The sequence below is a fragment of the Dendropsophus ebraccatus genome, chromosome 1 (assembly GCF_027789765.1).
Source record: "Dendropsophus ebraccatus isolate aDenEbr1 chromosome 1, aDenEbr1.pat, whole genome shotgun sequence".
Lineage (NCBI taxonomy): Eukaryota > Metazoa > Chordata > Amphibia > Anura > Hylidae > Dendropsophus > Dendropsophus ebraccatus.
Window position 1 is genome coordinate 13,134,864 of NC_091454.1, and position 24,013 is coordinate 13,158,876.

Here is a 24,013-nt window from a genome sequence, read left to right on the forward strand (position 1 = left end):
AATCGGCCAGGTCTGAACATACCCTTATAGGTAAAGTATTGCATATAGTAATGATTGCTATAGGTATACCACAGTCCCTGCCTTCCCATATAAACAAATACAATTTCAGTGTGTTGATAGCGATTACATAAAAAAAAAAAAACTACAAAAATATCAGTACTAGTGTATATATCCCCAAAAACAAAAAACAAAAATAAAAAATAAAAAATATTCAAAATGTGGAGTCAGATAGTGGTAAGCAGTCCCGAATGCCCACAATCCAGACTTTGGTTGTCCAAAATGGTGCAAAAACACTGCACAACATTGCATTCACAGAGTGTGGTGAAAGATTAGGAAGGCGTAGCCAGCCTAAGGCAATGTGGGCAAGGCACGTCCAATGTGGTCCTGAGAAGTCCTGTCTATAGAAGGACGGGTGCTCAGTCAAAGTTACACTGTAACATACGGCGACCGCCAATGAGATTCCACGGTGAGTAGATCCAGTCCAGGCAATAAAAGGGTCCTGGCTCCTATATACCTCATCCAGTTTGGTTTGCATCACAGTCCAATAAAAAAAAAAAAAATTACAGTGGTAAATATCAGAAGTTATAAAAAAGAAAATCCTTTATAACTAGGAAATGCATTATTAAAAAAAATAATAAAAAATTAGCGATTTTTTTATACACAAGTTCCAATTCACCACATGAATCGGGAGATTGTACAAATGTAGGCTAAGTTAACACACCGTCTCTTTGGCAGTTTGACAGACATTGTTTTGGACGTCCGTCATTTTGAGCCTAAATAACGTCCTCTATTTTGAAAAACAAATTAAAAACAACAGACGTTATTTGCCCCGAGATTGACGGATGTTCCAAAAGACGACGATGTCATAAAGCCACAAAAAAAAGACGATGCGTGAACCTAGCCGTAGAAGGTAACGTTCCTTCAGTTATTTAGCATTAGGGTATATTCACATGTGCAGATTTTGAAGCTAACTTGAAAAATTATCAGCCACATGTGAACATAACCTTAATCTGCAGCAACTGGCAAACCGTAATAATAAAATACAAAAAATATTACATAAAATAAAATATGGGGGTGGGGGCACTTGGCAAAGGCCTCATACATATGTCATACACATTAAATATATTTCATATCTACATACACAAAACTGCATAAAAATTCAAATATAAAAAAGTGGTGCTTTAAGAGTTTATGGCAGAGGTCCCTGCCCCGGAATAGGTAGTGATGCATGCTGGGAAGGGGCCATCATCTTGTGTCGGTCTCCTCTATTTTCTTATTACTGCAGCACGGTTTGTATTGTTGGGCGTCGATGAGAATTTCGCCATATCGGCCTTTGTAAATAATCCCACAGCAAACCTTCTGCCTAAAAGAAGAAGAAAAAAAAAAAAAAGTACCATTAGGATATGAAAGATATCTTGACTTGAAACTCTCCCTTTTTATTTTGAAGGGGGTAACTATTCATTTGGATTGTTGGTGTGTAATACAGCATGCTGGCAAGGAGGGAGCTTCTCATTGGAGGATTCAGAAGCCAGATTAGCAGGATTAACACTTATTTCTATAAAACAGCACCTCCCTTACATATGAGGTGAGATTGGTACTGCAGCACAGTTACATTCAAATAAACTGCTGGGGGAAACAATGAAGATATGTTGGACTCTGCATTGGTAGCCTATCCTAAGGGTGAGGGATCAATATCTTTAGTCCCAATTATAAAAAAAAAACACCTACCTTTTCCAGTATGTTGGATCCAGGAAAGAAAAAGTGGAGTTTCTGCTAGGAGCTGTACGGAGCTCTGTGTCGGTGTCTGTATCGGAGTGGTTACTACAAGATGATGAGTGGGTAGGTGAAGCGCTGGAAGCCGTGCTGTGAGCACCAGAATCTGTATTTAAAAAAAAAAAAAAAAAATGGAAGATGGATCAGATCACCTATGGCAAGTTATCATAATACAAAAAGTATAAGAATGTCGTAATTGTTGTCAATTACGACACACACACACACACACAAGTATGGGTCATTTAAAACTTGATTATTGTTACCACCACCTTCCGCCCATCCCCTTCCCCGGACTTCCTTTAAAGAGTATGTACCACCAGGTACATTCTCTTTAAACTGACACAGGGATAGAATGGCGCAGTCACGGGGAAGCCGATGCCGCAGTCCGTTTTTCGATCCACAGCCCGGTTCCAGTGTATGGCGCTGTTATATCCACGGGTCCCGGGCCGGTGCTCAATCACTGGAAGCGGGCCGGCCCGCCCCCAGTGGGAGGGAATTCCCTCCCCTGTATGACGCGGCTCCATTGATTCTAATGGAGCCGCATCATACAGGGGAGGAAATTTCCTCCCACTGGGGGCGGGCCAGCCCGCCTCCATTGCCTGAGCACCAGCCCTGGACCAGTGGATAAAAGGGCGCCCGTGATGGCGCCGTTCTATCCCGGTGTCAGATTAAAGAGGATGTACCACCAGAAAAAAGTAGCGCCATCTCGCGAAGTTCAGTAACTCTCCGACCAATCCCACTATCATTCTGCATGGAGGAATGGACAGGCTTTACACATTTAAATTACTTACAAAGGCTTTTCTTCATCTTCAAGACCTGTCTGTTCTTCAGCCTCCGCGCTGCCAGGGACCTGATCCTTTTGGGCCTGATCCGTAGAGCTTTCAGGTTAGGTCCACCACGGGCATCTACCACCTAGAAAGACGGCAAAACCTGTTAATAAACTGCAACTCCCATATCCCAAATTAGCAATGCACCATGCCTACATAAAACACCAGATGCATCTTTTTCCTTGTAAAATTCTCCCTCTATGAAAACAGAAAGTGAGAGCCCCCCCCCCCCCCCCAATCACAATCAGTGCCACAATAGTGGGTTCCCGTCAATCATAAATTAGAACATACATGATTCCAGTTTTTCTTGGAGTCGGAAGGAAGTTTCTTCCATCTTTTCACCAGAAGGACACAGGCATTGCAGATATCTCCTGTACGTGTTTCATGAAGTCTATAAAACAAAAACAGACAAACATTGTATGTATATAGCGTTGACTGGATATTCCAAGATTAGAAAAAAAAACAAACAAACACTTTCTTGCAAAAACAACGCCAACTCTGTCCTTAGGTTGTGTGTGGTATTGCAATCCAGTTCCATTAACTGAGCTGCAAAACCTCACCCAAACTGAGGGCAAGAGTGGTGCTGGTTCTAGAACAACCTCTTTAACCTAAAAACGTAACTCCCCATCTAGGAGCACCACTCTCAACATGCTCACTTACATTCGCCATTATTCTACTACTATCTAACATCATAAAGGACTATACAGGCCAGCAGGGCGTTCTTACCCAAAGCAATTCTGGAAGTCGCCTTCATAGCGTTTGCTGTCCGTAAATCGGCTGCTCGATGATTTGGCTTTGCAGATGCAGCAGCCTCTGGAGCTTCGGTACGTCTTTGGTTTATAAAATCCAATCATTTTGTATCCTTGAAAACAGACAAGCTGAAAAAGAAGCCAACAGAAAGGGTTAATTTCCCAGGATTCGAAGAATGAGAAACAGCACCACCCCCGTTCTCAACTTGTGTATGGGTATTGCAACTTATTTCCATTGAAGTGAATGGAGCATTTTGAGTGACCTACTGACAACCAATATGGCTTATGATGGTAGTTGTAAGACAGCTACTTCCCATCCTGGAAACTAAAGAACTGTCATCAAACTAGTTCCTAAAAATCTATAGATCCTAGATATACAGGTATATAGGTGTTTTAGCATTATGGGTTCTTGTAGTCACTTGATCTTCTCATTACATATAAAATATCACACAATGAGAGTTGTAATCCTGTTAAGGCTCCATATAGCATCACCGAAGGAGATCAAAGCCTCTTCCGTCATGCCTACAGCACTGGATCAGAGGATGAGCTGGATGAGCTGCCGAGCCTTAGAGGGCTTCTATGGTTTGGAGTTAATAAAGGATGACAGTGGAGGAATGAGTGCAGAGAACCTGCCACCCCATAGGATGTACACAAACTGATCATGAAACCCCTAAATAGTTACTAAAAGTTACATGAAAAAGAGGAACAAATGGATTTTTTTTTTAAATTAACTATGTAGGGCAGGGATGGGGAACCTTCTGCCCTTCAGTTGTTGCAAAACTACAATTCCCATCATGCCTGGAGAGCCAAATCATACTGGGAATTGAAGTTTTGCAACAGCTGGAGGGCTGAAGGTTCCCCATCCCTGAGGTAGGGGGACAGAAAGCATGTATAACATTAGATGCTAAAATTAGCCTGGTTATTAGAGAGTTAAAGGGAACCAACTGGGCTCCCAGAACAGCTGCACCTTGCAGACAGCTCTCCAGAGGTGTCGGGGGATGACTGGTTCCGTTTAAAGAAGCTGCTGCTAATTTTTATTTCATTCATTATGCAGCTAGTCAACATATAATTTTTAAAATTTTCTTTCAGTTGGGTCATGTGATCTCATGGTGTGGTGACCTCCCTGGAAAATATATGTGTTTCTGTGGTCTCCAGAAATCTTCTGTATGATAAAACTGCATGGACTGCTCCACACAGGGGGAGACAGAAGCTCCCGTTATGGTCCTATTAGAGTAAGAGTTTTTCTTCGTTTCCACCGTTTAACGATAAACCATTGAAAAACTAACGCTTTTGGAACAACCTGGAATCATTCACCATAATAGATGGAACGATAGTCCTAGGGGCAACTGAGCCAGTTTCACTTTACACCATGTTTGATAAATCTCCCCGATAGTCTCTTATATTACTTAGAGATATATAACGATTAGGGTAAAAACACCGCCGTCCTGCCCGGATGACGCTGTGCTATTGCATCATTAGATTTAAAAGAAAGAGCGTGCAGTTTGCAATCTGAAAGTCAAGATGGTGTCTGATCAAAGATCACATGACCCAGATGTGTGGATACAGCAGAGCTTGGATAAGTGAGCCTTTTTCTTTTTCGGGAATGCTTCTTTAAGAGACAAAAACTTCTATAAGAAAATCTACAATGATCTTGGTGACATTCACATATGGTTAGTAGTTGTGAACTAGTCATCTCCCCGATGTATTCAGGAGCTGACATGGTATGACACAGATTACTGAAAAAAAAACAGGCTCCTAACTCTACAAGTGAGTTCCCCATAAACTTAAACAGTAATCACTGTATAATGAACAGTCTGAATATTTCTTTGTCATTTTTAAACTAGAGAAGAGTCTAGTGCAGTGAAATGGCCGAGCTTGGGTTCACCTGTGCCTTTTCTATCAGCCTCCTGACACTGAGAACTGGCTGTCAATCAGCTGACCAAGATTTACTTGTGGTTTGGTTGATCACTGTGACCGCTGAGAGAAGATCTGACTAAGATAACCACAAGTGTCATGACCTAACAGCTGGAAGTGTGACCACCATCACTACCACCCCACCGCAGATCCTAGCTGATCTCTACGATGGTCACATACAGAAGCTGAACCCATAGAGACAAGGTGATCAATTGTATCATACAACCCCAGGAATGTGAACAATGCAAGAGTGTCAACACCCAGCAAAACCCCCCTGCCGAGACGCCACAGAAGATGGCGGCAATGATCAATCTGCAACAATTTTATACCTAACAAATATTTTGTACAATTCATTTTATATTTGTGTATGAATTAAACCCTTTAACAAAAAAAAAAAAAAAATTGCAAATTTCCCTAAAAATTTGTTTCAGGTGTGAGTGAATCTCGTCGTCAGATTAGTTTTTCACTGAAAATTCAGATTTGTGCCGAATAAAATTCTCTCATGCCTAACTTCTCATCAGACAAACATCCCTCTCATATGTCGTCTAATCTAGTACATCCGAAATGCCGCTGCACAACCACAACTCTCAGTATATATATATATATATATATATATATATATATATATATATATATATATATATATATATATATATATATATATATATATATATAGAGATATTATACACACATACACACACACTGCTACAGCTCCACCAAACTAATACACTACAGCTTCCTGGGCCTGATACATTGTTGCAGCAGTTAAAGGTCTGACCCTTTGTACACAGAGCACATGGACTTGGGGGAGGGGGTAAGACCCCAATAGAAAAACAGTAGTTTGGAGGGGGATCAGGGCCACATACATTGTTGCAACAAGGACTTAGTTAAAGGTCTATTGCCTTATGCATAGGGCATATATACTTGGGGGAGGGGGTAAGACCCCACGTACATGTGCTCTATGCCTAAAGCATCAGACCTTTAACCAAGTCCTTGTTGAAACAATGTATCAAGCCCAGGAAACGTCAATGTTTTGCAAATCTAGATCCCCTCCAAACTACTGTGTTCGTGTGTGTGTGTGTATATTATATATATATATATATATATATATATATATATATATATATATATATATATATGGGATTGCAATACACTTAAGATTTTCCTGGACTGATACATTGTTGCAACAAGGACTAAGTTAAAGACCTGATGATTTATACGTACAGCTCACAGACCAGGGGGAAGCCATAAGGACCCCCAATACAAGCACCTAGTTTAGAGGGGGATCATGGCCTGCAATACTCTGCAGCTTCCTGAGCTGAGACATAGTTGCAACAATATTATTTATATCATTGTAGTTGCAACAAGGACTAAAATTAAAGCTCTCATGCTTTATGCACACAGACTTTGGGGGGGGGCTAAGTACCCCCAATATGCGCACTAAGTTTACAGGGGTTCAGGGCTTGTAGTACATTGCAGCATCCTGGGCCCGATACATTGTTGATCATTGAACTCAGTTACAACACTGATGCTTTATGCACCCAGGACATGGACCTGGGACCCCCAATATGTGGAGGGGGGCTCAGCAGGGCCTGCAGTACATGGCAGGTAGTCAGGATGACATGCTGAGCCAGTGACTGCAGGACTCTTTACATGCCTTTGTTTTGCCTACGTGCAGCAACCCAAGCCAAGCAGCCTGGCCACCCACAGGGCCTCCCCCCACCCCCACCTATCACCCACAAACAACCGCATCTCTGCAAACAAATACAGCCCCAAAAAGAGCGCATTAACTCCCAAGCGACATCTCACCCATGCGACAAGTTTGCAAGATGCCCTTTTTTTTTAAAAGGGCGCACATGTTTCCAGAGGAAAGCCATCAGTCGCAGCAGCGCAGACAATGATGACATCTGTTGCACTGCGACCAATGGACGATTGATAACCCAGAACTGGGGCGACACAAGTGCAACCGCCCCCACAAAAAACGTGCACCGTGAGAATGACTACAATCTGCGCCAACTGCACCCATCAGGAGACATGAGGCCCTTCCAGTGACACTGAACAATGGAGGAAACGTGCAGAGCAGGGATGGAGGGGCTGACACATGGCACCGGCACCGCATCATGCCACCCCAGCAGCCCTGCTGCACCCTCGGACACTTTGTGCGACTTCTGCTCAGTGCGACAATATTAGGGACGTGAATAAAAGCGCTGACAAGTGACAAGGCAGGAGAGACACGATGCACGGGAGGACACACGCACAGCCCGGGTCTATCGCACGCTATGTCGCGACACACCAGGCACGGACACACAAGCGACATTACACTTACTTGGAAACTTTTCTCCTGGCGCAGTCTCCCCCCCGGGTCACAACGTTGTAGAAATCAAAACTCTTACGAGAGAGATCCCGCGACTAATGCGCCTGCGCGGTTCCCACGCTCATATTCTCTTCAATCAAGCTCATTTGCATGAGGGCGGTGACGTCACTCTTCCCGCTTCTCTATTGTCCTTTTATGGGAGCGGGTCTGGGCGGGAAAACGACAGAGGAGGGGTGAAGGGGCAGACATTGTCATCGCCACAAACAAGGAGGAGGGCACCAGGGGCTTCATAACAAAAGCTGTGGTTGGTCCAGGCCAGGGACTGTGGCCAGCTGGTTATACCAGGCCATGGCTGACAGGGTGGTCTGTGTGTAGTGTAATATAATGTATGTTATATATCTTTTTTGGGTCCCTATTTTTTTTTTTTTTTTTATATTTATGAGGTAATACATGTCATAGATTAGACCACCACTCAGGTATTGCGTGGTATCCCTGAGGGAGGTTTATCATAGCAGAGGTCTTTTCCATAAACAGATATAATTACCTCACAATCATTTTTTAAGCTGTTTTTTATAGTATTTATTTTATTGTTATATTATTTTATATTGTTATATATTTATTTTATATTATTAAGTGCATTATTAACAAGCAGTCATCATAATATGCTGTGACATGTAATAAATGACATACAACATGTCGCTGTATATTATATGTATATTGATGACGACTGGTTGTTAATGATTCACTTTCAATTACAAAATTTTTTTTAAAACTGCTTAAAAAAATCATCATGAGGTGGCTATATCTGTTTAAGGGAAAGATGACTGCTATGATAATTCCCTCAAGGATACCAAAAATATCTGAACTGTGGCCTCATCTATGATCAAGTATTACCTCATATATATGAAAAATTGGCATTGGGAGGAAGTTTCAGGGACCCAAGAGCGAGCTTTAGCTGGTGCAAAAGTACAACGCTCAGCATGCCCTAATGAATGAGAAACGTTAAAATACAGATAGGTGAATTTGGAGTTAGGATATAGATACTGTACAGGGATCAAAATTAATTACAATCCCTGTACAGCGCCGCAGAATACATTGGTGCTATAAAAAGTATTTGCTATTATTAACCTTCACAGCCTTGTACAACCTTATAAAATGGATGTATTAGTGCTAGCATTACCACAGTTATCCAGGAAAATGGGATGAAGCAATCAAAGGAACCATAACTGATTCAATGAGCCATTCACAGTTTTACTGTACTGGCCGTGTGTTAAACCATACACGTGTATGGTTTAACCTTTGAGACAAGAATACACTACTGGCAGGATCAACCAAGTAATAAATACCAAATAAATGGACTGTCATTATAAAAGAAAACTTTTTCATACATTAAAAGTTTTTATTGGTCGGAGAGTAAAGGGCCTTTTACACAGGCCGATTATTGTGCAAAAAAATAAATCGTTAAATTGTTCATATTTAACCTATAATCTTCTGGTGTAAGCGTGGCAATGATCAAACTATGAACAAAAATTTGTTCATATGTCAATGCCATTTTTTGAGCCGACCTCAAAATCATTGGTTATCGTTCTCAGGGGAGAAACACATGGCTGCCGGCTTTTCTCTCCACTCATTCCAGAAAGTTGGTCTGTTTTGTCCCAATAAAAACTTTTGACATCTAAAAAGATTTTTTATAATGGCAGGTACACTTGAAGGCTATGTTCTCACACAGTATTTTTGCTCAGTATTTTGCAACCAAACCCAGGAGTGGATTGGAAATCCAAAAGGCTTTGTTCATACACTTTGAATTTTAGTGGATAGCCGCCATTTAATGGCAAATAACAGCAATTATTTGCCATTAAATGGCGGGCATCCACTAAATTTCAAGCGTGTGTGCACATAGCCTTTCTGTGTTTCCAATCCAGTCCTAGTTTTGGTTGAAAAATACTGACCAAAACATTGTGTGAGAACATAGCCTAAAAGGAGAATATCCAGCCTAAAATTACCACAGTAATCAAGAAAATTAGTTGGAACCATAACCATGAGGAGCTATTCACAAACATATATTACTGGCAGAATCAACCAGGTAATAAAATGGATGGCCTATGCTCATGATTAATATATGATTGGGTTGTACCCATAGGACCGGCACAAAGATCTGCGTAGGTGCACAGCAAAAAAAGCTAGATCAGGTCTCAGTTACAAGTGTACAAAGCACCACAATTTTTTTTTTTTAAATTAAAAACATTAAAAAAAAATTCTGCCCATTAAAACATTTTCAGTGGGCACAAGTAAAAAATATAAATAAAATAAACCAATGCATTTCTAGCCCTACAGCAGGCTTCTAATCATGGTTCTAAAGACATGGGTCATTGAAAGACCATATAGAGATAGACACCAAACCTATTCATGTGAGGCATAACACACCCCGCCCGGGCGGTAAGTTACAACATAGCAGGAGTGTAATTATCATCATAAATGTACACAATTAACATAATAAAGACACCTCCTGAGTACAGGATTTCAAAAATAAACATCGTAAGGAAGTAAACAAAAGCATTGAATTAGATGCCAGTTCTCATCACCTTAGGTTAAGAAAATTCTTCCCAAATTCAAATTTGGCAATTAGAATAAATCGCTAAAATCAACAAACCACCTTCAGAATTTCAAGGGGTAGTGCGGAGCTAAAAAATTATTCACAGAATAACACACATTACAAAGTTATACAACTTTGTAATGTATGTTATGTCTGTGAAACGCCCCCTTCCCCGTGTCCCACCACCCCCGCCCGTGTACCCGGAAGTGTGGTGCATTATACATTACCTGATCCGTGTCGAGCCCGCCCGCCATCTTGTGCCAAACGTCATCTTCGGATGGACGGCCGAATCGCTGCTGCCGCCGCCCCCCCTCCGACAATGCTCGGTTATGCTCAGCCAATCGCGGCTGAGCAGCTGATGACGCGGACGCCATCAGGTAATGTATAATGCACCACACACTTCCGGGTACACGGGTGGGGGTGGTGGGACACGGGAAGGGGGCGATTCACAGACATAACATACATTACAAAGTTGTATAACTGTAATGTGTGTTATTCTGTGAATAATTTTTTAGCGCCGCACTACCCCTTTAATGAGTATAAGCTGAGCAAGTATAAGCCGTTATATTTTTGCACTCCATAAAATTACCTAGAAACTTGTGTTTCATAGTCTAACTGCTCTTACTGTAAAGAATCCCCTTCTTGTTGGTGTAGAAACTCATTCCACACAACATAGATTAGTCCTTTGTCATAGATGCACTCATACATAAATCATAAAAGAGGACCTTGATAATTCTATACAGTTATGAGGTCACCCCCTCAGTAATCTCTCGTTACTTAAATCCTTAGGCTGCATTTACATGTCTTGAGTTCTGTCCGTTAAACACGGGCGACAAGGACGTTGAATGCAAGTTTTGGACAGTTTCCCTGACGGCATGATGTAACATTATGCCGGTAGCGGGGAAACTCTTTGAATCGCCGCATCACAGTAATGATAGCCGCGGCAATTCAGAGTTTCCCCGCTGCTGGCATGATGTTGTTATATCCTGCCATCCGGGTAAACAGTCTAGGACTTGCATTCAACGTCCGTGTCAACTGTGTTTTAAGGACAGAACGTGAGACGTGTGAATGAAACCCTACTCTGGTTGCCCTCGTTGGACCTTTAACCCTCTTTAGCTCTGCTTTGTATCTTATACACTGGAGCCAAAAACTATACAAAATATTCCATGTACACTAATATGACACGGTTCTCATCATGTTGATCTATGCCCCTTTTGATGTATTCCATGACCTTATTTGCCTTGGCAGCAGCTGCCTGACACTGGTTGCTACAGTTACATTTTCTGTCAACTAAAAGTCCTGAACCATGTCAGTGTTTTCCCATTAAGTTAGTAATTTCGACTCTCTCACGAACATAACATTACCAGGATTAGGACAGTGTTAGGGTGGGTTCAGACTGAGGAATTCTCGCGGAAAATGTCCGCGGAATTCCGTCAGCTGTCCGCCCACACGGGCACGCGCTTTTCCTCCGGCTCCATAGACACCATTCTATGGGCCGGCGTATTCCGCTAAAAGAAGTCTGAACCCAACGTTATACGACTATGATGATGTCCATTCTGGTCATCGGACTCGTGGTCGGAAAGGGACTTGCAGCTATAATACAGACACCAAAAAAATGGCAGTATTAGGCTCACCTAAATAAGCCTAAATCCTCCTCTACCACTTTTCTCCCAAAGTTTCCAACTTATCCCGATCTATATGTAACAATAGATCAGCTATGTGATGCTCACACATAGCATTTCAGTGTACAAGTTAATATTACTGACATGTATTCTGCCGGAACAATGGACACGGGAATTAAAAACAGAATCCTAAAAGTCCGTATTCGGCCGATAATCGTCCCGTGGAATAGAAGGCAACGATCAGCAGACATAGTTCATGTTGGCTGATCGTTGCGTTTTTTGTCTTTCAAACATGTTGAAAGACAAATGACTGATACAGCAACGATATCCTGCAGTCGGTCCGCGGAATAGGAGGGGCTGCAGCAGATCGCTTCTGTATGCTATGGGCTGCCCAGACAATCTAGCGATCACCCGGGCAGCCCCCCCCGCGGACTCGCCCGCTCGCTGCTGCCGCATGGAATAGCGGCGCCAGTGAGCGGGGAACGAGGAGCAAACGAGCGCTAATAACGCTCGTTTGCTCTGCTCAGTTTATCTCAGACATGTTTACATTTGCTTACTGTAGATTTATCAACCACATCTACTACTCTTTCAGTAAAGTAATATTTTCTCATGTCGCTTCTGAGCTTTCCTCCCCCAATGTGCCCCCCTGTTCTTGCATTGTCTCCCCCCAACCTTATTTAGTCCCTTAACTAATATAAGGTTTTAATCTTGTCCCCCATTTTCCCTTCTTTCCTCCAGACTATACAGATTTAGACCCTTAAAAGAGTTTTTCCAGAGAAAACGAACTTGTCCGCTATCCCTGTAAGAGATTGCAGAGGGTTCAACCTCCGTACCCCTGGCTTCTTTGTAATGAATACAGCCGCGGGCACGGCACATGACCTACGGCTCTATTCATTCCTATAGAGCCAACTAAAAGAGCTAAATAAGCCGAAAATGCTTACTCTGCTCTTTCCGGCGGCTCCATAGCATTGAATAGGGCCTGTATTCATAACAAAGAAGCCGAGTCCGATACGGAGATTGGACTCTCCACGATCTTATACTTGACCATCTACCATTTTTGTAGCCCGTCTTTGCACCGGTTGTAATTTATCCAAATATATATATATATATATATATATATATATATATATATATATATATATATATATATATATATATATAGTATACTTTTGTGCTGGGACCGGGGAGGAGGCGGCCAAAGGAAAAGACGTCCACTCACCTCCCCGGTTCCAGCAGCGGGTCCCGCTTCACGGCGCTCCCATTCCCGGCCACTTCCTGGTGTCGGACCCGGGCCCAAGACTCAGGTCTCAGGTCCGCTCAGCCACTCAGTGAAGGAGGAGAGATCTGAGCGGACTTGAAACTCATCCCGCCTCCTTCACTGAGTGGCTGAGCGGACCTGAGACGTCACGTCTCGGGCCGCGTCAAGACACCCGGAAGCGGCTGGGGACCGGGCACCAGAGCGCCGCGATACGCAACCCACCGCTGGAACCAGGGAGGTGAGTGGACGTCTTTTCCCTCGGCCACCTCCTCCCCAGTCCCAGCAAAAAAGTGCCCCCCCGCTGGAGTACCCCTTTAAGGCTGTCAGAAATCACTAACCCTAAATCCTTCTCTTCTGAAGTCCAAGTGCATTATTTTACAGTTTTCAAGGTTTTGACCACTTATCTAGTAAAACTTAAATCATTCTTCATACCACAGACTCCTCCAGGAATATTAACCCTATTGCACTCACCAGCAAAGAGACAAGCCTGGTCTCCCAAACCTCCTATGTCCCTTACAAGCCTATTAAAAATAAATAAAAAAAAAACAAAACAGAACAGACCCTTGTGGCCACCACATGTAACCAGTCTCTGCTCACAATACATTCTATTACATAACACCCTCTGATACCTATTTTTCCATGAACATACACTCCATTTAAAGGGGTTATCCAGTGCTACAAAAACATGGCCACTTTCCCCCTACTGTTGTCTCCAGTTTGGGTGGGGTTTTGAAACTCAGTTCCATTTAAGTAAATGGAGCTTAATTGCAAACCGCACCTGACCTGGAGACAACAGTAGGGGGAAAAGTGGCCATGTTTTTGTAGCACTGGATAACCCCTTTAAGCCAATGGAACCTTATGGAATATGCACAAGCCATAGCTTTCTATAATCTGTGTTCAGTGTAGGAGAGTCCGTTCTACACCCCCACATTGGATATGCCAGTCACAGTCTTTCATATAACATACAACATATATTAAAAAGCAACTGAATTTTCCCCTTATAGTTATTCCTGACTGTTCATGCACACAGCATTACTGGCCAGCAGATGGCGCTAGAGTCCTGTTAAACTTAAGAACTACACACAGAATCACATCAGGGAAAGGAAAGGTCTCTTATTATCAATGGGGAAAGTATGATTGGAGATAACTGTGTGTGGGAACTATAAACTGTTTATAATGGTTCTTACTATAGTGAGTGCAGCTCTGGGGTATAATACAGGTTGTAACTCAGGATCAGTAATGTAATGTATGTACACAGTGACCCCACCAGCAGAATAGTGAGTGCAGCTCTGGGGTATAATACAGGATGTAACTCAGGATCAGTAATGTATGTACACAGTGACCCCGTCAGCAGAATAGTGAGTGCAGCTCTGGAGTATAATACAGGATGTAACTCAGGATCAGTAATGTATGTACACAGTGACCCCACCAGCAGAATAGTGAGTGCAGCTCTGCAGTATAATACAGGATGTAACTCAGGATCAGTAATGTATGTACACAGTAACCTCACAAGCAGAATAGTGAGTGCAGCTCTGGAGTATAATAAAGGATGTAACTCAGGATCAGTAATGTATGTACACAGTGACCCCACCAGCAGAATAGTGAGTGCAGCTCTGGAGTATAATACAGGATATAACTCAGGATCAGTAATGTATGTACACAGTGACACCGCAACCTGTAGAATATGTAAACATTGTCAGAAATAAAATGCCCTTTTAATCACTGGCTGCAGCAGACCTCAGGGTTTCCATATGGGGCTCAGACTTGTGCTACAATCTCAAGAATTCCCTGGGTCAGACATTGGTATACAGGACAGCTACCTATAGGGGCGCTAGATAACTAGAAACATATTGCACGCATTTGTTCTCATGGAATATTGCCCGTACGACTCCACGCACCATCTGGACTTTCAGTGAAAACCAGAGTGTCATACCCAGAGCTACAAAAGAAGAAATGCTGAAGAAAACATGGCCGCCGTGTGGAGGGATCACAAGGCCCTGAATTCTGCTCTCCTCACCTGAGTCACTCACCATTCCCAGACAAGAATGTGAAGAATTCCGCCTCTGGTGTTACTCCGGAGCGGAGGAGTCCCACGTGGATATTTCAGGACAAACCATCTAAGCAGATAAAAAGGAAAAAGCAGCCAAAACTACCACAAAATGCATAATGTAGAGAGGTCTGTGTGTACAGTGTAACCACCAGAGAGGATCCCGGCCTCTTAGGAACAGGGATGAATACGTTTTGCAATTGGCGTGTAATTACGGTAATGAAGAAATGTGTTCTACTTCCCAAGAAAAGCTAACAAGGGGCTTAAGGGGGTATGTATGCCGAGATCAACTGGTGTCAGAAAGTGCCAGAGATTTGTAATTTACTTCTATGAAAAAAATCTCCAGTCTTCCGATACTTATCAGCTGCTGTATGTCCTGCAGGAAATGGTGTATTCTTTCCAGTCTGACAGTGCTCTCTGCTGCCACCTCTGTCCACGTCAGGAACTGTCTAGAGCAGTAGCAAATCCCCATAGAAAACCTCTCCTGCTCTTGACAGTGGGGGCAGCAGAGAGCACTGCATCAGACTTACTGCAGGACATACAGCAGTGGATAAGTAATGGAAAACTTTTTTTTTTTTTTTTTTTTAAATAGAAGTAAATTACAAATCTTTGCCATTTTCTGGCACCAGTTAATATGAAAGAAAACATTTTTTGCTGGAGCACCCCTTTAACACCAGTGCACATTTATACATTAAACAGGTATGGATGCTATCTGATGGGGGATAACACAGATATGTTGACATTATGAAGAGACCAATATCAATACCGGGTGTCAGCTGGGTGCTGGACAGAAATCCAACTTCTATTTCCATATTGTTTACATTTGTAGAGGATCAGACATCTATGTTAATAATTCACGCTGCACGAGTTTTCTTTTTCTTTTTTTTTTTTTTTTTTAAACCGAATGAATTCAATGGTTTTAAACACGGGTACGTCATATGTCCTTAAGAGGTTAAAGGAGAAGTCTGGCCAAAATTATTATTATTATTTTTTGATAGGTTATTACTTATGGAAAGTTAGACAAATTTCTAATGTACATTAATTATGGGAAATGCATATATAGGGCTATTTCCCTTAATTTAGTAGATCATGGAGTGTTATGGTACATTTACACAGAGATTTATCTGACAGATTTTGGAAGCCAAAACCAGGAATTGATTTGAAAAACGGAGAAATCTCAGTCCTTCCTTTAAGACCTGTTCTCTGTTTATAGTCTGTTCCTGGCTTTGGCTTCAAAAATCTGTCAGATAAATCTCTCTGTGTAAACGCACCATTAGAATTTTCTCAAACAGTGAAGTCACAACGAAGGGTGTAATTCCTATGGAGTGTCCAGTAGGGGGCGCTCTCCATGTAGAAGTCTATGGGACTTTATTGTTTCTATGGATGTCTATGCAAAGTAATGGAATGGAATGTAGTGATCAGTGTGCTTTATTGAATGAATCCATCTATGGAATACTATGGGGAACAAGTGTCCTTGCTCCCCAAAGTATTCCATAAATGAATTCAATCAGTACATTTGGATATCCATCACAGTAAGCCCGCCGAACCGCCGCCTACACTGAACTACTACTCCCATCACCTGCTCATTGTATGAGCAGGTGATGGGAGTAGTAACTGGGTTATGCCTATGACATGCTTGCTTCTGCTGATGCCGCCGGGCGCAGCCGCTCATCACACAGGAGCCATCATGCCCCCTCCGCTCCCCTCCTCCTCTTTCTTCCACTATCCCACGGCTACTTCCACTTCCCACAGCTACTCCCCGCAGCTCCCCCCCCACACATACCGGCTCCCGGTGCCCCTGGCCGTCATGTGTGGGAGAGGACAGTCAGTGCGGACACCGGGGAGAGCGGCGGCCAGGCGGGGAGTCAGCTGTGGGATAGTGGAAGAAGGAGGAGGTGAGCGGAGGGGGCATGATGGCTCCTGTGTGATGAGCGGCTGCGCCCGGCGGCATCAGCAGAAGCAAGCATGTCATAGGCATAACCCAGCTCCTACTCCCATCATCTGCTCATACTATGAGCAGGTGATAGGAGTAGTAGTTCAGTGTATATAGACAAGTGCGGCGGTGGCAGCCTTACTGTGATGGATATCCAAATGTACTGATTGAGTTCATTTGTGGAATACTTTGGGGAGCAAGGACACTTGTTCCCCATAGTATTCCATAGATGGATTCATTCAATAAAGCACACTGACCACTACATTCCATTACTTTGCATAGACATCCATAGAAACAATAAAGTCCTATAGACTTCTACATATAGAGCGCCCCCTGCTGGACACTCCATAGGAATTACACCTTTCGTCGTGACATCACTGTTTTTGAGAATTCTAATGTGCATTTCCCATAATTAATGTACATTAGAAATTTGTATAACTTTCCATAAGTAATAACATCAAAAAATAATTTTGGCCGGACTTCCCCTTAAAAGGGGTAGTGCGGTGCGCGACATTTATTCACTAAATAACACACATTACAAAGTTATACAACTTTGTAATGTGTGTTATTTGTGTTATTTAGTGAATAAATGTCGCGCACCGCACTACCCCTTTAATTAACTAATTAGGACAAGTTTGATCACTTCTATAAAAAAGGCAGAAGTTTTGACAGTTTTGTTGTTCTGAAGCATCCAGCCACGATCATAGGGCACCTTTACACAGAGAGATTTATCTGACAGATTTTTGAAGCCAAAGCCAGGAACAGACTATAAACAGAGAATAGGCTATAAAAGGAGAGAGTGAAGTAGTGCTCACCTCCTCGTCTTCTAAGAGCCATAACCCCTTTTTTTCACCTATGGGGCTGATTTTTCGTGCCACGATCTATAGTTTTTATCTGTACCATATTGGCGTAGATGGAAATTTTAGAATTTTTTTTCATTAATTTTTGAATTTTTTTTGCCCATATACAACGTGACACAAAAATGTCTTTTGTTTACATTGTTAACGATACAAAAACAATAAAACTATAAATTGAAAAGTTTAATATATATATATATATATATATATATATATATATATATATATATATATATATATATACACATACATACATACACACACACGTATTCTGGGACTGTGCTTGTAATCCAAATCCACTTTTAAACCAAAGCAAATTTTCCCATAAGAAAATCAATGACAATTGGTTCCACACCCCAAAAATAATGATTTTACATTCTGAACATGTAGAACTGATGAAACAAACATTCAGAAACAGCTGAATATGTGATATTATAAGTTACTGTACAGTATAGCAATCAGCATGTGGTGTATAATGTATAGTAACTGTATAACCCTGATAACACTGCAGCAGATTGTAGATACAGGATGGAACTGTAGATCCCCATAATGCAGTAGCGTAGTACAACAGGCTTGAATAGAGAAGCAGGGCTGCTGTCAGAAGTCTGTGTGGTCACATGACAGCAATGGGGAAGGGGCATGTGTTCAGCCTGGACCAATCAGGAAGTGAGTATCACAGAGCTGTGCAGGAGGACAGTGACAGAAGCTTTTCTATACAGCAGTGTGAATGGCTGACAGTAAGTGCAGGCACATTATAGCAGCAGTGTGTATAGCTGAGTGTGAGTGCAGGCACATTATAGCAGGAATGGAGAGGATGAGAAACACAAGGAATGACAGACAACAGGGAGCATGAAGGAATAAGTAGGGCAGATGTGGGCACAGTATAGCAGCGCTCTCTGTCCGAGGAGAGAGGGGTTACAGGTATGGAGAGATTACCGCCACAGTCCTGTCCCCTGATGTAAGCTCCAGCCTGAAGTGGATCTGCCATGATTTGGAAAGTGATGGAGACTTCCTAGGTCAGAGTACAGGGCTGTAGACCCAGCTATGCAGACCATGCCCCTCCCCCACCCCCCCTCCCACCCAGTACAGGGAGCTCTTAAACCAAAGCAATGCTCTTACACCAAGTTACAATTATGAAAAACTGTGAGCTCTTCCTGCAAAACGCTCTTAATCCAAGTTACTCTTGAACCAAGGTGCGACTGTATATATATATATATATATATGAATCAAAATGAAAGAATACAAAATAAATTTGAAATGTTTTACAAAGTAGTACAACAATGTTGAGATAAAACATTTTAATACTGAAAAAAAAAAAAAAACATAACAGTGACAGTGATGTAATAAAATCATACAGTACAGGGAAGTTAATACTGATGTGGAAACAAAAGCAGCATTACCCAAAAGCCACATTCCCTGGTTACGGAGGAGACAAGTAAACCAACAGTTCCATGATACAGATACATTTACTGAATTAAAAAATAAAAAAAGATAATAAAACACAAAAGACTGTGACGGGTCCTGATGTCCATGTAATGCACTAATAACACATACTGAGTAGTCAGAGTTCAGCATATGCATTATCGTATTGCTGAGGCAAAGACATTTTAGTCGTCTCGAGTCCAAGTGGTTTGACGGTAGAGGAATCCTTTAAGGGGGTGAAAACGCTGCTTCTTGAGGGTATCCAGCATCTGCCTATTGCAACGTTGTGGCTCTGACGTGTTTATGAACTACAAGTCCCAGCGAGTCTTACCTGCCATTATTATTATATTCTAATATAAAATAAAGAGCAACATAATACAACAGAGTATAACCAAAAAAAAATCAAAAAAAAAAAAAAATCTGTTGCCCAGTCTAGCAAATCTTAAGAAAATATGACAACGCGTTTCAGGTTTGACTAAACAATGCACAAAAAAAAAAAAAAAAAAAAAAAAAAAAAAAAAGAAGTGGACCAACATATACAGTTACTGGAAGTTTTACTTTTACACAGTACAACCCCCTTATCAAATGTAACAAGTAGTGCAAAATATCTTATTCAACCCCTTTCCCCCCAAAAAACATCCCAGTGTATGCGAATAAATAGGTACACTAAAATAATGTATATGGAACCAAAATCTAATAAAATCATTTGATTGACATGATATTCCCCTTAAAGTGATAATACACGCACACAAAAAAAAAAAAAAAAAAAAAGTTGACAAGTAGAATCACACAATGATGAGACTCGGAGTAGTTGCTATAGAATAAGTAAACTATGCAATAAATGCATAATATCACAGCTTCTAGATTCTTCCAGAGAAATCGGAATAAAAATTCCTGCCAGTCTCCCCCCATTAAACGTATACTGAGATGTGTAAAAAAAAAAAAAAAAAAAATTCCGAAGAGTCAGGACAAGGGAAGCGGGAATGTTCTAGGTCCCACGCATAGGATTTACATTCACAATATAGAAGACGGAGACTGGGGATGGCCGCGTCTTAATACTTGCAGTGGTTTCTTGCGATATAACTTAGGAAAATAGTTACTTTTAGGATTCTCGAGGTATTTACAACTTGCGGGATTTCTTCAAGCATGCTTTAAGGTCGGTCGGGTTGGTAGCACATAGCAGGACGTGGGAGATCCGTACACGGTAGTTGCAGCCGTTTTGGGGGGCTGGAGATATGATTGTGAAAATATATTACTGATATGTTTAAAGCAGCCAGTTTGAGGATTAGATTGATTGATACCTATCGAATGCCGATAGTTAAAATGGTGAAAAATTGTATACTTGGTGACATCACTGGTAGTGGAGTGACATCATCGGTCCTAGTTAGGGATAGAGTAAATGCTCAGTGACATCACCAGTCCTTGTAAGGGAAAGGCTGGATGTTTAGTGACATCAATAGTCCTAGTGAGGGATAGGCTGGATGACTAGTGACATCACAGGTCCTAGCAAGGGATAGGCTGGATACTCAATGACATCATCAGTCCTTTAAGAAATAGGCTGGACCACTCAGTGACATCACAGGTCCTAGCAAGTGATAGGCTGGATACTCAGCGACATCATCAGTCCTTTTAAAGGATAGGCTGGATGCTTAATGACATCACCGGTCCTAGTGAGAGATACTCTGAATCGGTAACAATTAGGTCCTAGTGCGGGATAAACTGAATACAAAGTGACATCACAGGCCCAAGTAAGGGCCAGGCTGAACAATCAGTTACATTACCGGTCCTAGTGAAGGGATAGACGGAATACTCAGTGACATCAATGATCCTGGTGAAGGGATAGACGGAATACTCCGTGACAACACTGATCCTGGTGAAGGGATAGACGGAATACTCCGTGACATCACTGATCCTGGTACGGGCCTGGCTAAACAATGACATCATTGGTTCTAGTGAAGGGGTAGCCTAAATTCTCAGTGATAGTTACCGGTACTAGACAGAGAGAATGTTTAGTGACATCACTGGTCCTAATTAGGTGATGTCACTTATCCTGTACAGCATAGATTGCATATACAGCGACATCACTGGTTCTAGAGACGGAAGGACCAGTTCTAATGAAAGTGGAATCTGAATATTCAGTGACATCATCATCTCTAGGGAAAGGACAGGCTGCGTGCTCAGTGATCAAACCTCGGTCATTTCAATGACTAAGTAAAAAACAAAAAAACCCAAGACAAAGCCCACAAAACGAGTGCAAATACCGTATACAATGCCCAATAGATCGTGGCTCAGAACGTTCTACATAACGGAATCAGATCAGCGCCTGCCGTACAAACACTGAAAGCACCATATTAGGGATTCTTGCAATAATTCCGCCATCCAGGAAGAGAAAAAAAAAAAATAAATCAATCAATCAATCAATCATGATTAGAAACAAGTAGAAGATAAATCCACCTGGAATATATTCTGCCTCTTAAAAAAAACAAAAAAAAAAAAAACAAACAAACCTAAAGCCATATTTACAGATACAACAGGAAAATATTCTATTGTACTAAATATCTGATTCAAATTTACTAAGCAACAGTGTAGAGAGACGCCCGGAGTCCGGCCGGCTGGACGCTGACAGCGGCTTCCAGTGACTTGCTACGATTCAGTGTATTGCGTCACAGAACTCTGTGGCACATTATAAAGGATTCAGAGTAAAACTCTGAAATGGAAAAAAAAATTTAAAATTCCAGAAAAAAAGTGAAATCTATTACTGTACAGTGTCCCGAACGCAGTCCTAAACATCCACTCCTTTAGTAAGTGACCCTTCCAGAACTATGTTGAAATCTTGGAGAGTTTGCAAGACTCGGACGAGAGAATTTACCATCATTTTGTCCCTTAGAAGAGCAGTCTCTTCATACATCCGAGTGATGGCCGGACACTCGGCCAGAAGTGGGATCCACTGGGCCAGTAAGTGATCCCTGAAAAGAAAAAAAAAGATAAAAAAAAAAAAAAAAAGTTAAAAAAACTAAACAAAACCCTTGCACCCTATCCACTTCAGACTACACAGTTTGTAGTCTGTCACCATGGAGACACACTGCTCTGTATAACAGCTGTGAACACAAATTAAGATTTGATAACTTTTTATTTTATATGCGCTGACATAATGGTTGGGTCACTCAGTAATTTTGGCGATACACTAGTCATGACCCAGCTGGATGGTTGGACAGAATTCGTTCTTAACGGGAAGCGGCTCACCTTGCTCCGAGGCACACGAGGAGCTGGAACTTCCCGTCCTTGCCAATGTTTCTGGGAGCGGCTACGATGCTGTTGACATAGTGGCAGAAGGTTTTACAGGACGACCTCTGCAGCAGCTGGTTTTCCTCACCGTCTCCGACCTGATCGGTGGTTTCGAAGTAAACCACAGCCTTTTCTGCGGAGGAGCACAGGATCTCTGAGCAGATCTGTTACTTATCCCCATTTCCCCAGGTCATTCTTTCACATATCTGATGCTTTAAAAAGGGTAGTTTCTATCAACTAGTGCCAGATTTGTAAATTACTTCTATTAACAAAATCTCTAGTCTTCCAGTACTTATCAGCTGCTGTATGTCCTGCAGGAAGTGGTGTATTCTTACCAGTCTGACACAGTGCTCTCTGCTACCACCTCTGTCCATGTCAGGAACTGTCCAGAGCAGCAACAAATCCCTATTGAAAACCTTTCCTGCTCTGGACAGTTCGTGGCATGGACAGAGGTGGCAGCAGAGAGCACTGTGTCAGACTGGAAAGAATACACCACTTCCTGCAGGACATACAGCAGCTCATACGTATTGGGAGACTGGAGATTTTTTTTTTTTTTATAGAAGTAAATCACAAAATCTGGTTGATTTAAGTTTTTTTTTTTGTGGAACTATCCCTTTAAAATATATCTATGGCATACTTTCAGTTCTACCAGTATCTGCCACCACTGCCCACAGCAATATTTTCTGCATTTCAGGGTTTCATGTCTTTTGGGCACAGTAAAAAGCCAAAACCGTAAGAACCCTAGAAACTCTGCATTTTGTTCCATTTCGGTGCCTCCCATCACTATAGGCGGTAAGGTAAGAGGCAGGCACAGGGCAGTACGCTCTGTTTCATAATGCACAGTGCTGAGGGTCCCTGCTGACCTATGGGAGACAGCAGGATGTGGTCTCATCTCGCTATGGTGTCTGCTACATTACTCAGACAGAAGAGGATGTGTAAATAGGATGGTTCCTTGGCTATTAGGCCGCTCTATGACCAGGTCAGGAGCTATTGTCCACGCTCCCAAAAACCCTGACAAAGATTATAGAAGAGGCCAGCAAATGTGCAATGGTTATGAAATCCATTAAGAATAAAAGACACAACACAAAAAGGACATGGGGCGGATTGCCAGGAATACCTCTAAAAAAAAAAAAAAAAAAAAGACAAAGTGGCGCTACCATTGCCTAGAGCAGAAAGACAAAGTGGCGCTACCATTGCCAAGAGCAGAAAGACAAAGTGGCGCTACCATTGCCAAGAGCAGAAAGACAAAGTGGCGCTACCATTGCCTAGAGCAGAAAGACAAAGTGGCGCTACCATTGCCTAGAGCAGAAAGACAAAGTGGCGCACCATTACCTAAAGCAGGGATGGGGAACCTTCGTCCCTCCGGCTGTTGTGAAACTACAATTCCCATCATGTTTGGACAGCCAAAGCTTCGCTTTG

The 24,013-nt window shown here is 42.1% G+C and overlaps 1 protein-coding gene across 5 annotated transcripts in view; it reads right to left on the minus strand.

Moving 5' to 3' along the window:
* Window positions 1–213: 213 nt before the first annotated feature.
* The window catches only part of LOC138789091 (DENN domain-containing protein 5B-like), an 88,591-nt gene continuing 64,791 nt past the window's right edge, over window positions 214–24,013 (minus strand). For 2 of the 5 annotated variants that reach the window (XM_069967663.1, XM_069967654.1), the window contains 7 exons: window positions 22,553–22,727; window positions 22,179–22,275; window positions 3,327–3,478; window positions 2,892–2,991; window positions 2,565–2,685; window positions 1,729–1,879; window positions 214–1,363 (listed from right to left, as the gene is read on the minus strand). In XM_069967663.1, coding sequence (XP_069823764.1) covers window positions 1,246–1,363; window positions 1,729–1,879; window positions 2,565–2,685; window positions 2,892–2,991; window positions 3,327–3,478; window positions 22,179–22,275; window positions 22,553–22,727 — 914 coding nt within the window. In that variant the 3' untranslated portion in view covers window positions 214–1,245. Of the gene's footprint in view, window positions 1,364–1,728; window positions 1,880–2,564; window positions 2,686–2,891; window positions 2,992–3,326; window positions 3,479–7,589; window positions 7,696–22,178; window positions 22,276–22,552; window positions 22,728–24,013 lie in introns of those variants that run through there. The other 3 variants (XM_069967683.1, XR_011362695.1, XR_011362696.1) reach the window with 3 other exon arrangements.